The sequence below is a fragment of the Microtus pennsylvanicus genome, chromosome 1 (genome assembly GCF_037038515.1).
Source record: "Microtus pennsylvanicus isolate mMicPen1 chromosome 1, mMicPen1.hap1, whole genome shotgun sequence".
Taxonomy (NCBI): domain Eukaryota; kingdom Metazoa; phylum Chordata; class Mammalia; order Rodentia; family Cricetidae; genus Microtus; species Microtus pennsylvanicus.
The window spans coordinates 14,626,178-14,640,820 of record NC_134579.1 but is presented as its reverse complement, the minus strand read 5'-3'; the positions used below and the strand labels follow the sequence as shown (position 1 = coordinate 14,640,820).

Here is a 14,643-nt window from a genome sequence, read left to right as displayed (position 1 = left end):
GTCAACAAGGGGATCTTGAAAATGGTCCTCCCTAGATGAACTCCTAAATGGTTACCCAATATCTCATGGTTGACCCTGAAATAAAATACTTGTGAGTTACCCTGAACAGACTGTGTAGTATGTGTATGTGTGTGTGTGTATTTGTAATAATATAAATTAAGCATAAAAGACCTTAATTTCTAAAGGAAACAGAAACCTGGAAGTGGTTGGATGAGAAAGGGAAAATGGAAAATTATTTACTTATATTTTAGTAATAATTTAAAAAACAAGAAAGTGCAATGTCATAGGACTCCTATTCCATCTGGCCTTATCTCTAGACTCAGCCCTGCTGTTTGTATATTGTAGATACAGGCTGCGAGAAAGATGTGATAAACAGTTTAGTAACACTCAGGTACTGCAGGGTTTTAAATCATCACACAGATGCAAATATACTCACTCTAGAAATTCTCTGACAATAGAAAAATAATCTTTCAGAAACTTTCTCTGCAACAGCAAAAATAGTAAAAATATTTGTCCCTTTACCATTGAGTTAGGTCAAGATTTCAATTAAACAGAGTTAATTCCTGCACTGGAATTTAAGGGAAATATGCATTCATTAACTATCATCCTATATAATACCACTTGAATTTGGAAATATTTTTAGATATAACTGTAATTTTTAACTTTTGCAATCATCAAAGACTGTTCCTTTTATTTAGCCTCTCAATAATTTGTTTTTGCAGTAGATGGAAATAGACAGGGAATAATCAATAACTCCCTATTTCTCTTTAAAGGAAGTATAGTAAGGACGAAGAATTAAAGTATGGCTTGACATATCATTATGAAAACAGGGGAGATTGCTCACAGAGCCATAAGAACTGATCTTACTGTGGACTCATGTTTTGTTCCTCCCATTAGGTCAGGCAGCTCACAACCATCCTAACTACAGCACAGAGTGAGATTTTCTTTTAAGTTCTACAGACACCTGAGTTCACATGTGCACATATCCACATATAGACACACAATACATGCAGATACTTTAGAAATAAATTTTAATATTACATTTAAATATGCGAATCTCTCTTTTAATTAACCAGGGTAGAATTTAAATCCTGAAGAGTTAGAGTGTAAAAGCCCATGAGTTAATGGCAGTGCTGTGTGTATGTTTGCAGGTATTAATTAACCCATGGTCTTTAAAGAATTATTATGATAATTCTTTATGTATTTACTACTCTCTCATTAGATCTTATTTCCAATTTATTTATTGGGATGTTAACAGTGTTTTAAGAAATAAATTAACAATGGAGTCACCTATGATTGATAGGAGAGAATCATTGTCAAGTTAATAAAAGGAACACAATTGGACAATCACACAGCTATATGTACTTGATGGTGTTTTCTAGTATTCTAAGTGCAAGATGGACATTGAGAATTTTCTGAGTGGAGATTTATACTGCTATACACAAACCCCGTTTAGCACTCTGGCTCAGAAAATCCACCAATTCTCTGGCCTGATATAAGGTGTTCAGGGGATGAGAGATTCTCATAGTAAGGGACGCAGGAGGCTTTATTTGAAGCAGCAGAATATAAATTGGGTATTTTGCATTGCGGCTATTGGAATGAACAGTGGGGTAAGTAGTCTGTGGTCATCTAGAGAGATTTAGTCAACACGAGCAATGGTTTTACTGTGCTTAGGATAAATGATGGCTGGAAGAATCACCGTTTTGTGAGCAGATCAACAGTTGACACCTCAAACTTTGTCAGACTTGGTACTCTTAGCAATTTTCTACCAAATAACTCCACTGTGAGGATAACCCAGTGCTTTATGTGACATCTCGCAAAGTCACTGAGCTCAATCCTCTGTCTGCTTTAGGAGAGTCACCCACCCACTCATTCAGTTTCTGTTGTGACAAAAAAGTCAATCTTCACACAATCATGAATTCAAAGAAACAACTTTATCTACTTATAAATTATTTCATTGTCTTGTAGACAAACTCATAGCACCTTCAAGAAACAGAAAGGTTCAGACTTTACCCACAGTAAACAAAGGGAATATATTCAGTGAAATTAACAAGGTACAAATATAAGTTCAAATGAAGTTAGAAATTTTAGTAATGTTTTCTGTTGTAAATTTATTAGCCAAGGCTTTATTTTCTTATATTTTCAATTATTAAAGACACAATAGCATAAGGTATGTCTAATACTATTACTTGTAATTAAAGAGACTATATATATAGCCTTATAATCTCTTTAATTAATGAAAGACAAGATTTTTATTATGCAAAAGCAGTACCATGTTGCAAAGTATAATTAAACAAATGGTGGTGTTATAGTAAAAATTAATATAATTCTTAGTTTCCTAATTCTTGCTTAGTAGTCTCAAAGCTTGAGACAATGCTAGAAGGATAGATAAACTCTAACTTATGAAGATGATTAGGATGAGCAGATAAGGACTAGAGCAAAAGTCCACCAAGCTCTTTGGTTCTCTTTTCTACTGAGTTTTACTGAGTTGTCAAACTAGGACCTCACACATGCCGGGCACACGTTTTACCAGTGAACTACATGCCCAGCCTAGCATTCTTTTCTTAAAAATAAAAGTGCGTAATGACAAGGACTTTATCATGGATACTTGAAACTTTATTAAAACATCAAGTAGTTTTGTTTTACTGGCCATAACATACCTCATATTTTGCTGATTCACCATAATTTTTTTAAATCTTTGATAAGGAATGCTAATAATAAGCCTTAAATATTGTTTCCACATAATCATCCTATATATCATTTCAGTTCAGTGTCCAAATACTTCTTGTCTAGAATATTGCTATACTTTTCTAATTAATTTTCCTGCTTCCAAGTTAATTCTCCACCAAATAATATTTGCTGCTGTTAAAACCAAGGTCATGAAATTTCCCTTATTACATTTTACCTACCTCTCATCATTGAACCTACATTTAAGGACTTTGGTAGCTACTATTTTAAATTTATATTATTCTATGCTTGGCCTACCATTGCTCCATCACCTGCTTGTCACCCATATCCTCACCATTTCAAGCACACTGTAGCCCCAGCAGCTTCTTGCATCCTATGACCTTGAGCATGCTATTCCCTCAACCCAGATTGTTCTCTCTGTTGTCTGACTTAATTTCTTCTTAAAATAAATACTAATGACAATTCATAGTTAAAGATGACTTCTCTGCCGTTACACCATCCAAAACAAGTCTTCTTCTGTGCTTTAATGCACATATATTTTTCTTTTTTATCTGCTATCATTTCAGTCTTTTAAAATAGTCTATGACTTGCACTACAACATTTATTATATTGCATTATAACTTTTGATAAGTTAAGTCTTACTAAGGCCTGTAGTTTCCTTGTTTTCTTTACCACAGGAGAAAGTGGTAAGGGAATCTAGTCTTCTTTTCCAACTTACTGGTACTGTCTCTAATATTTTATTTTTCATTTGTAGACCTCCCTAATACTATAACCAATAGGAGTCTTCAATTCACAGCTACCCACATAAAGTCCTCAGCACACTCTCCCTTACACACACCCACATACAGTGACTCCTATCTGGTTTCTCCTGACCTTTATAGCAGGAAATAGAAGAGAAAAGCAGAATAATGAAATATGAATCAATACCCAGTGTTCTGAACCCTAGTTTCATAACTTATATCCGGCTGAACAAAGAGCTCTCTGTAAAGATGAATCGTCTCAATATGCAACATACTGAGAGTGGAATTTCGCTGTTATATTTGGTGTTCTCTCAGAGAATGGGTATCCTGGCATAAGGATTCTCTCAGAAAGATTGGACATAGACATGTTCCGCAGAGAGCATAGCATGGTGTTTAGCATATGCTCAGAACTGCACTGAATTCAAATCACAGTTCAATGAACTTGGGTAAGAGATCTAAACTATTCATGTAACAAATTACAATATGCTAGGTACTGGTAATAACTTCTGATCTCCTTGAGTTACAAGTGAGTGAGAACATATAAAATATTTCACTTTCATGGTAGGCTGGTGTGCCACTAACATAGCTGAGAAGTTCCTGTGGAGGTGCTCTGTAGTCTACCTTTGATTTTTTTGTTGTCTCTTCCCTCGTTCATTCTCCTGCTAATCCCATACATGTTCACAAGCGCAGATTTTCTGGCCTCTCTTCTAACATAATAAAAACTCGGGCAGATTATTAAACTTCCTCCAGTTAAATTCTGGAACAAAATAATCTTCCCACCATGAACAGCACTGGTCCAGTTCTCCTAATTCTATTTCAGTTTGTCCACCAGGGAAACCTATGGCCTGGTGCTTACCATGGGTCACTGAATGGGAAACAAACCCTTAAAATATAAACATCAAATTTCCTAAGACTCAAGCTGCCAAAATATATCAGTCATTCAGAGAAAAAAAAAAAGATTTTCTTATTTATCCTACTCTGCCAAGACCCTTTGGAAATGTTCAACAGCTTTTAATCCTATGTTGACTTACTGTCTTGTTTATGTTCCATGTAAGGAAGAACAAATCATTAAGAAACAAAAATTCAGTATATTTAAGAGTGGACACATTTATTAATAGGAATGAAGCTGTTAATAGCATATGGCATAGTTCTAGAACCTTCATCATAAGATAGTGGTGAGGTAGTTCACTAATCAATTTTACATATGTCTCTTTGAATGCATTTGATGGCAGGAGGTGAGAACAGCTAACCAAGAGAGGAGGTATTTCAGAGAAAATCAAATTCTAAATGAAATATAACCTGACGTTTTAGAGTATGCTCACACATAAGTTTTAAGATAGTCTTTGCAAAATGTATGTGATGCAATCTATTCTCATACATCTCAGAATATATTCTGAAATTGGTAGTTAATACATAAGGTGATTTTGTTTTCAAAATGAGGACAATCTGAAAATTTGTTTCGGCATCCTATTAAAATTCCTGCCTATTTCTTAGAAAAATAGTATTTTCTATTAACTGCATTTTAAAATATAAGTTATAGGTTATCTAAAGCAAGATAACTTATCCTAGGCAAAGTATTTTTTTTCAAGCCCATGATTTGAAAAGGGCAATCTATCATACTTTGAAAGTAAAATTGGTGTTTTCCATAATATTGGAAGTCACTGCTTTAAAGTACATAAATACATAATTCATGTGTTGTGGCTCACTGATTAAGAGAATAATTGACCATATGGACAAGGCTACACTATAGACAGTTTTGAGATATTTGCTAGAATGTTCTGATTGTGTTCATTCACCTTAGGTTTTAGAGACCAAGTTCTGTTTATTTCACCAGACTCCCCTTCATACAGAGATGGTGTTGCGAGGCTAATTTTTACAGATAAACACATTTCGGGACCACTAATGTTTCATAACTATAGTTCCAAAAGACCAAGAGACTTCTAAAGCAACTGCATTTCCATGGCGACATGCATAAACAAATACAAAAATGATTCCCTTGATGATTGATTAGCAGAGTCAGGGCAGAGCCTGTCTGATATTTCCAAAGTTTGCTTGTGACATTCATGATGGGCTCTTTGGGGAGAGAAGGACAGAAGGATGCCAAAAGGACTTTGATACAGGAAAGAGGTAACAGCCCCTGAGAACTTCGCCTGTATGCTTTCCTGTCGGGGAGAAAAATCACGTACTTATTTTGCACCTAATAAATATTTCAGAATCATTTATGAATAATTATTGCAGTTTCCACGCTTTTGTAAAGTCGCAAGGTGAAGAAATGGAAAAAGAAAGTACATTCTAGGTTCTGAGCCTGTCGCTAGCACGTCTCTGGAAACCCCCTCTGTCCTCACAATAGATTAACTACCCTCTGTGCATACTATATTTTCGTTCAGTTTTTCCTATGCATAGTCTGGGCTGAAGCAGTCGTTATCTGTGGCGGTGCCTGGGTGATTTTCTAGCCGAGCTCTACCCACCCAAGGAGCTGTGATACCGGCTTTCACTGAAGCCTTATTACTCTTAAAAGAGCAATTTGGTTGGCTGCGCGGCTATTAGGATCACACAGGCAGCCTGAATGCTGTCAGTCCAACTGCTTCTCATCTTTTTCACACAGTCCTGACATCCCTTCCCTTTGCTGCTGGACACACATTCCTGTTTTTATCATTTTCAATCAAGCGCACGCAGGACGCTGAGGAATATTCCCACTGAAAGCAAAGTGGAGAGCAGGAACGATTTTACGGCTCCTACAGTGGAAACAGTGCTGACTGCGGGCAGAGGAGCAGGAGCTGGATCCGGGAGAAATGTAGCTTGGCTTAGGGCTACATCAGGGAGCTGCTCCTTCAGCTGCTAAAGATGGCAAAACACCACCTACCTCCGGCTTCTCAATGATTAATGCTATTTTCATAACCAGGAGGGAAGAGGATGCGAGAAATTTTGTAAAATTCACTTGTGGAAATGTTATCAACCGAGAGAGTGGAGAAAATTACTAGACTCGAACTTCTCTTCGTTTTGATGCTTTTCTTCTCTGGACCAACTCTGAGCAAGCTGACCAGGACCCCCTGGAAGGGCAAACCCTGGAAGGGGGGTAAGTGATGAAAGTTTCCAGTTAAAGGTTAAAAGGGAGCAGCCAAGGGTAGCTCGTGGCAACTTGAGAACAGCTAAGGGGAGAGGAGAGGTTTCTGTTTGAAATCTGGTTTTTATTTCAGGAAAAGGGATCTGTGTGGTAGGTGGCTCGGAGGAAGAGTTGCTGTCTCTCTTACTGATATAAATATGTGATTGCAATTTGGGCATGCCAGGCTTCCAGTGCGTTATAGTGATTGTTTCCAGCAGGGAGACTCTGGAGCCAGATGCACGCTGTTCGAGTGCAGGGAGATGTTTGCTCTCTTTAGGAAGCTGCGTTTTAAAAAGAATGAAATAGATTCTGAATATTCTTGAGTTTATGGCAGATTTTGTGAAACGGTCAGAGTGATGTTCAGAGAAACACAACCAGTACTAAGTCTGTGGCTGGCTCTCTCACAGTTGATGTGCTAATAAAGATAAATTGTGCTAACTTTAGTCAAAAAGAGGTAGCTGCTGAATGAGGAAAAAGGCTTGCAATACTTTAGAGCTTGGCCTCGGATTTACTTTGACTGTTGAAAAATGTGAGCTGTGGATTTTTGAGGCTTTAAATCTACCCTATTTCAAAGTTCATTTGGTTCTGCTTCACCCAGCGACATCTGTTTATATAAACACAAGTTATCAAGGTGCGTGTTCCGTGGATGCAGTAAACTAAAATGGTGCTGCAGAATATCCCAGGAGAGCGTATACATCATGGGGAAAACCATGATCGAAGATTTTTGAGGACATTGCTGTGCAAAAGCCTTCCCTTTACCTAATATTCATCTCACCTTTAAATAAAAATGTTTGCTACATCTGTGTGCACCCCCCCCCCATGTCACAACACTCACCTTTGCTTTGGTGTCATGTGATGATCTGAGGTTCAAGAGATGCAGGTTCATTAACAAGAAGATTTAATAATTCATCACGGTATCTCAGCAGGATTTTCTAAGTACCCTCGTCCCTTCAGTTTGATCTTTATCTTTATCGTTGTGATGCTTTACAGACATTACAAATCTTCTGCCTACATACCTTCCAGAGAGAAGTTCCAGACTGTTGGTGCACACCCACGGGAGGGGTGCTGGGCCAAACTATCTCGGGGCTTGTAAATTATATCACCACATTACTGTATTGCTCAGTGCTATCGACGGATTTTTCACTTGTACACTGCAAGCTGTTATTTATGCTTGCCTGCATGGCAGGTTTAGGTGGCTTGGGATCCGAAGATGTATGGTTCTATTGACTCCAGGAGATGTCACAAGTGTTAACTTATATTTCTTATATACAGTTTTCAAAGACAGTCAGTAGTTATAACATGTCAAAGTTTAATTTCCTGTGTTAAACTTCAGCAGTGGACGCGGACCTCTCCAAACTCAGGGAGAATGTTAAATAGCTGTGGAGTTGTTCGAACAGTCTTGATCTAGTCAAAACGCCTGCGCATGTTCCCGGGCGTTTATTCATTCCACACATTTTCACATACAGATGCGTGAGATTTCATTTGTAAATCAGGTCTGGAATGCTTCGTCTTTGAACATGTCACTACTTTTTTTTTTCCTGATGTACTCTAACTAGCTCAGCTAGAAAGATGCTAGCTCTGCTGTATGATGCTGATGTGACTCAGTCGAGCTCAGGAATAGGCAATCATAACAACATATTTTATGCATTTGGAAAGGCATTCTGCGTGTGTGGAAAGGCCAGGCGAGTTACTAGAAAACTTTCGATGTGTCGACTCTGCTTTGAAATGATTTCCTTTTCAGTGCCTCTGTTTATCATTGTATATGCAATGCATAAATACGTTGCACAGACTCAGGGCTTCTGCAAATGCAGCCTTGCCTTGATATGCATATGCACATGTTGTAAATATTTATTTATTCATCAGCTTGGCTATTGATGGTGCCACGGAATCTTTCAGTGAGTTGTTAAATTCTTACTTTTTCACTTGGCATATTATGAAGTCTTTAAAAGCACATTTAAAACGTAACTTTACCTTGTAGGAAGCAGTTGTCTTTTCATTAACTTTTAACATATCTGGCATAGGTATGTTGTGTGGGGGACAGAAAGGGAAGGGGTGAGTCTTTTTAAATATCACTGCTTGGGAAGCAATGTTTGAAAAGCGGTTCTTCGGTTTGCTTTATGTCGCCACTATCTAAATGCACCTGCTTATATACAAAACCTTTAAAACTAGCACACCAGTCTCCAAAGTCCTGAACAAAATACCAATAGCAAATAAGAGTTTTCCTCAGAAGTGATTGTGACCCTCCCCCGCTTTTCTTTTTACTCTCATGTTGCCCGTGTGTTTGTCTTAATCTGATTGAGCAGCTGTCAACCTCCATATGGCAACCTGCCCACGCTGACAATTTCCATTTTTGTTGTATTAATAGGAACCATCATTCTGAAAGAAGAGGTTATTGGGGCAGGGATGAGAACTGGTAACATCACAGGCCAGAGTGTAGCTGTGGCCTGTGAAGGGTGGTGCAGACAGCATGCAGCTGCCGTCACAAAGCAGATATCTGAACACCGACTTGTAGAACACTGACTGATGGGGATGTGCTGAATGATTTTTGGCTACCAAGACATTTTTTAAGCTTATCAATGAGTGTGACTTTCAAATGTAGGTTAGTAGGCTAGCAGTTTTCTCTGAGGCATATGGTTTTCTATTTAATCACATTATATGAATTCCTTAAGGGAAGGCTGATGTCCCATCTGATTAGTTCATTGCATAACAGAAGTGATCATAAGGGTTTGTATTCACAATACACTCACTGGAAATCCTAACGACATGGCTCACATCATCTTCATTAAAATTAAAAAACCCAATTATTTTTCATTCAATTACCCTCGATGGCAAGGAAGACTAAAAGAGAGGCATAGTTCTGCAGAGATGCTTCAATCCCATACTTCCAATACAGATAACAAAGTACATAAAATATACATAAATCAATATGATAATCTGTATTTTCATTACTGACAACTAAAATTTAGGCTAATTTTTAATATTCATGACTGCTGTTAAAGGGAAACGTTGGAGAGCTATTGATATTTTAAAAAGTAGTTTTCAAGTTTAGAGATAGGCAATGTTGACATTAAACCTGAGAGTCAAACACGAGCATTTGTTGCAGAGTGAACAATGACACATGCCAGAGGAAGCAAAGGGGCGGGGCTACGCCTGTCCCTGCTTACGTGTCTTCTCCTAGAAGCAGTTGAGTTGATTCTGTTGAAAGCTCCTGGGAGTGTATGTGGGCTCCTCCAGCCTCCTCAGTGCTGGTGCAGAGGATAACGCTGGGAACCAAGTACAAGTTATCAAAAGTTGATGATGCAGAAGATTCTCTTTCAGCCCAGCTCCACATCGCACGCACACCACCTCGCTCCCTTTTATAAATTACAGCAACCTGCTGTCCATGTCTATCTTTGATAAACAAAGGAGGCTTCCCTGGCGGTTATCTTTTCCCTTTGGAAACGACAAGAATGTATTATGAACACACATAATGCCTTTGAGTTATTTTAGTTCCTAGCGCACTGAAGCATAGACACAGGATATTCAGAAAGTGCCGTTATCTACATGGTCCCATATAATATGCTGTCAATTAAAATAAAATTTATTGAAATTTGTGGAGTGTTTTGGACCTTAAAATTTATAACAAGTTTTGTAAAAACTCTTTTATCCTGGTTAATACCTAGAAGTACGCTATCTATCACTACTAAAATTTTATCCCAGGAAAATGAGCTAATGAAAAATTTACTTTGCTTTGTCAAGTAACCCACATAGCACAGTATATCACATAACTTTTTAGAAAAACACTTTAGTAAGTATTTTTATGAATAAAATTTGAACATTTTGGCACTTGAGCAATGGCTCAGTGATTAAGAACACTTAATTTTGCAGAGAACTAAAATACATTTCAAAACACACATGGCGGGTCACAATGGTCTGTAAGTCCAGTTCCAAAGGGTCCACCACCCTCTTCTGACCTCTGCAGGCATCAGTCACATACACAGTGTTGTACATATATGCATGTCTGCAAAATACTCATACATAAAAATCAAAACAAAGAAATTTGAAGAGAAACAGTTTTCAACATGACTTAGATTTTGACAAATTTCAAATCGCCTCTTCAACCCCTTATTGGACTTCTGGAGGTTTAATAATACTAGGTAGGCTCCAGATCAAATTCGTCAAGTATATTTGGAAGGCAATTTAAGATTATGTGAATCAAAAAGAGATCCTGAATAGTTAAGAGAGGACTTTTTCAGCTGTTAAAATATTTTATGATGATCAAGGAGCCAAGGTCACTGAAACTTGAGGTATTTAAGGGAAAGGGGGAAAATAGCGTATTAGAAAGATCCTTACATTCCAAAGCCTAGAATACCCGAGGTGACTGGACTGTCATGAAAGCTGAAAGTTGTGCTTCCCTTTGTTCACCAAGTCCTTAAGAGCACCTTCACCCTGATGCACTGCATAAGAAAGGCAATGGGAGTAAGGGCTGATCTATTGGAGCTCACCAAGGCCAGCTGGACTGTGACTGAAAAAGCATGGGATAAAACCGGACTCTCTGAACATGGCGAACAATGAGGGTTGATGAGAAGCCAAGGCCAATGGCACTGGGTTTTGATCCTACTTCATGTTCTGGCTTTGTGGGAGCCTAGCCAGTTTGGATGTTCTCCTTCCTAGACCAGGATGGAGGGGGGAGGACCTTGGACTTTCCACAGGGCAGGGAACCCTGACTGCTCTTTGGACTGGAGAGGGAGGGGGAGAGGAGTGGGAGGAGGGGGAGAGGAGTGTGGGGGAGGAGTAGGGAGAGGGGAAGAGGAGTGGGGGGGGGAGGAGTGGGAGGCTGGGAGGAGGCGGAAATTTTTTTTCTCAATAAAAAATAAATAAATACATGGATCTAATCTACATGGGAAGTAGAAAAGGAGAAGATCTCCTTAGTAAATTTGGAGCATGGGGAACATGGGAGACAGGAAAAGGAGAGGGGAAAGGATGGGAGGGGAGCAGAGAAAAATGTATAGCTCAATAAAATAATAAAATTTAAGACCTGGAAGGAGGTGGGAGGTCCTTGGACTACCCACAAGGCAGGGAACCCCGGACTGCTCTTCGGGCTGATGAGGGAGCGGGACTTGATTGGGGGAGGGGGAGGGTTATGGGAGGCAGTGGAGGGGAGGAGACAGAAATCTTTAATAAATAAATAAAATTAAAAAAACTATCAAAAAAAGAGAAAAATAAATTCATACATTCTCTCAATTTTTGAAGGATTCATTGCATGAAGAATTAGGATAGACTATATATGTTCAATGCAATCCCTTCTTTATCAATATCAATAACTTTGTCATGAAAGAAGTAGACATCAGACTGAGAAAAAAAACAAGATTGTGTTCTGAAGATGATGACACATTGTTAAATCTCTAATATAATAGTGAACAGCCAATAATTTGTTGATATCAAAACCATAATTTAATAGCTTCAAGAATCCACATAGGCCAGAGAATCGCTGTTGAATAAGCAGTAAAGGCTTTCATTGATCTAACAGAACACTCAGCTGATGTTTTGCAAGGTCATGAACTGTGTAAAGACACACATAGGAATGTGGGTTTGACGATGTGGGTCATCCAATGTTATGAGTTAAACTTGATGGCTTGGTAGCTAGAGATATTTGAATGATAATGTCTTTCCATTTATGGACTGCAAGACATCATGAAGGTAATTTGAACATCCAAATTTGAGTGATATAAACTATGCTTCTAGCAAAATGCTTTAAACCATGAATAAAAAACAATATTCTCATGTGGTACAAAATAAAATGCAATTTTATGAATCCATTTGTTCAAAGATCACTTGTAAAATGCTCCCAAAAGACATTTTTAACTCACCTGAAAGTATAAACATAAATATAGTACATAGGAAAGATCTGTACCTGTGTGGAAAATTTAATCATGTTTCTTGAAAAGTTACCATTGAAAACTATTCACTTGCCTTGGGGGCGACTGAGTTCTTGAGATCATCTCAAGTGGTTTCCTACTTCAAAATAATTTGCACAATCTTTTTAGAGAAATTTTTACTACTTCTGTAAGGCATTGGCATTCACGTCAATGCACATACATTCACTCATTTTTAAAATAAGTAATAAATATATTTATAAACATTTAGTATATAATTAATCCATATTTATACTGTGGCACTAAACTATTTACATGCATAAATTAAGTAGTTTACCTCAATCATTAATTATAAAATATATTTTAAGGGGACTTTATTTTGTTAAAAACATATAATTAAGGCTCAGCTGTATATGTCCTAAGAAGAGTTTTTTGAATTTTAATTAAATTATTGGATATCATTTGAGAATTACATTTAAAATTTTGAATGCCATATATATATATATGTATAATGTTATGCATCTGTTTGAAGAATCCTGTGTAAATGGTGGGTATATAAGTTAAATACAGTATGAGAGACAGCATGCTTTTCCCAAGGAAAATTCTAACTAATAATTTTTAGAGGATGAACTAAAGCCTTTGGAAGTCAGTGTTACTTGTAACTTGGATGGACTTTGACATAGTCGAAGGACTATGGAGGGTCACTAAGTTGTCAGCTAGTGTACTAGGAAGGTACATTTTCATATATTCTCTTGGTGGCGTTAATGCTTGTTATTTTCATCTGCACAGTTTTATATTCAACGCCTTTCTGATATCATAGTAGATGAACTTTAAAGCATGGTCAGTCATGCTTGCTAAACTTACTTGCAAATGCTTTCGAGCATAACAAATTGACTTCCTACCTATATCTTAACCTTTGTTTAACAGCGAATTCTGAGAATAGCTTCTTAAACTTCTGTGAGGCTCAGAATCCTCACAGAACTGCACATGTGTGTCAAATAATATATACGTAAAATAATTAACATGATTTTTTTTTCTTCAGAAAATAATAATATGCTCAAAATCATTTGTTATAATCACCCACACAGATACATGTTTATAAAAACAGATTAAAACGTGGTGCTCAAGATGTAGCTCAGTTGATAGAATGCTGGCTTCATAGGCAGAAAACCCCGGATTCCATCCCAATATCTCATAAACTGGATATACAGGGAGAGTGGCACACACACATCTGTAGTTCTAACACTTTGGGGGCTAGAGATAGCTAGACTGGAACCTCAAAGTCATTCTCAACAACACATCCTGCATTTGGTGCCACTCTGAACTCAACAGGTAGAACTCTGTATCAAAAATGTGAGCTTTTCATGGTTAACTGTTCAATTTATTGAACACTTCTTATGTGGGACCATTGCACCAATGCTTCCAATTAACAATAGTAGTTAATCTTATGCCTTTTTTTTCATTTTCTCCTTTTATTTTTTTATTTTTATTTTATTTTATTTATTTTAATTTATTTATTTATTAAGGGTTTCTGCCTCCTCCCCGCAACCGCCTCCCATTTCCCTCCCCCTCCCCCAATCAAGTCCCCTTCCCTAGTCAGCCCAAAGAGCAATCAGGGTTCCCTGACCTGTGGGAAGTCCAAGGACCACCCACCTCTATCCAGGTCTCCTAAGGTGAGCATCCAGACTGCCTAGGCTCCCACAAAGCCAGTACGTGCAGTAGGATCAAAAACCCACTGCGATTGTTCTTGAGTTCTCAGTAGTCCTCATTGTCCGCTATGTTCAGCTAGTCCGGATTTATCCCATGCTTTTTCAGACCCAGCCCAGCTGGCCTTGGTGAGTTCCCGATAGAACATCCCCATTGTCTCAGTGTGTGGGTGCGCCCCTAGCGGTCCTGAGTATACTAGTATTGCCTTTTCACTTGCTTTCAAACTTGAATAGTCAAAACTGAAAATTTTCCTCCTTCATTTGCATTCATCAATCTAGATTTCAGGCTCACCAAATATGTTATAAATTCTTGATGCCTTTTCCCCATTTTTTGTCAAATTCTCAATGAATAAATAAAAACAATATTTTTTGGAAGTGCATTGCATCAATAAACCAAACACTAATGTCATGCATGCTTAAAATAACAACATCTCTATCACTAGGAAAATGGTTAGAGAGGACTGATCACATATGAAAACACAGCAAATGAGTTTTTAAAAAAAATCACAAGAGAAACTTAGGCATTTTGGAGATTACCATTTCCATATAGT

At 37.7% G+C, this 14,643-nt stretch overlaps 1 protein-coding gene across 20 annotated transcripts in view; it reads left to right on the top strand.

The window, feature by feature from the left end:
• Positions 1 to 14,643, top strand: part of Robo2 (roundabout guidance receptor 2) — a 1,494,745-nt gene that overhangs the window by 298,218 nt on the left and 1,181,884 nt on the right. For 9 of the 20 annotated variants that reach the window (XM_075955931.1, XM_075955511.1, XM_075955113.1 and 6 more), the window contains exon 1: positions 6,028 to 6,504. The exons of 3 other annotated variants lie outside the window; for them this stretch is intronic. In XM_075955931.1, the coding sequence (XP_075812046.1) occupies positions 6,375 to 6,504 (130 nt within the window). In that variant the 5' untranslated portion in view covers positions 6,028 to 6,374. Of the gene's footprint in view, positions 1 to 5,809; positions 6,505 to 14,643 lie in introns of those variants that run through there. 8 more of the 20 variants (XM_075956080.1, XM_075955579.1, XM_075956004.1 and 5 more) reach the window with 3 other exon arrangements.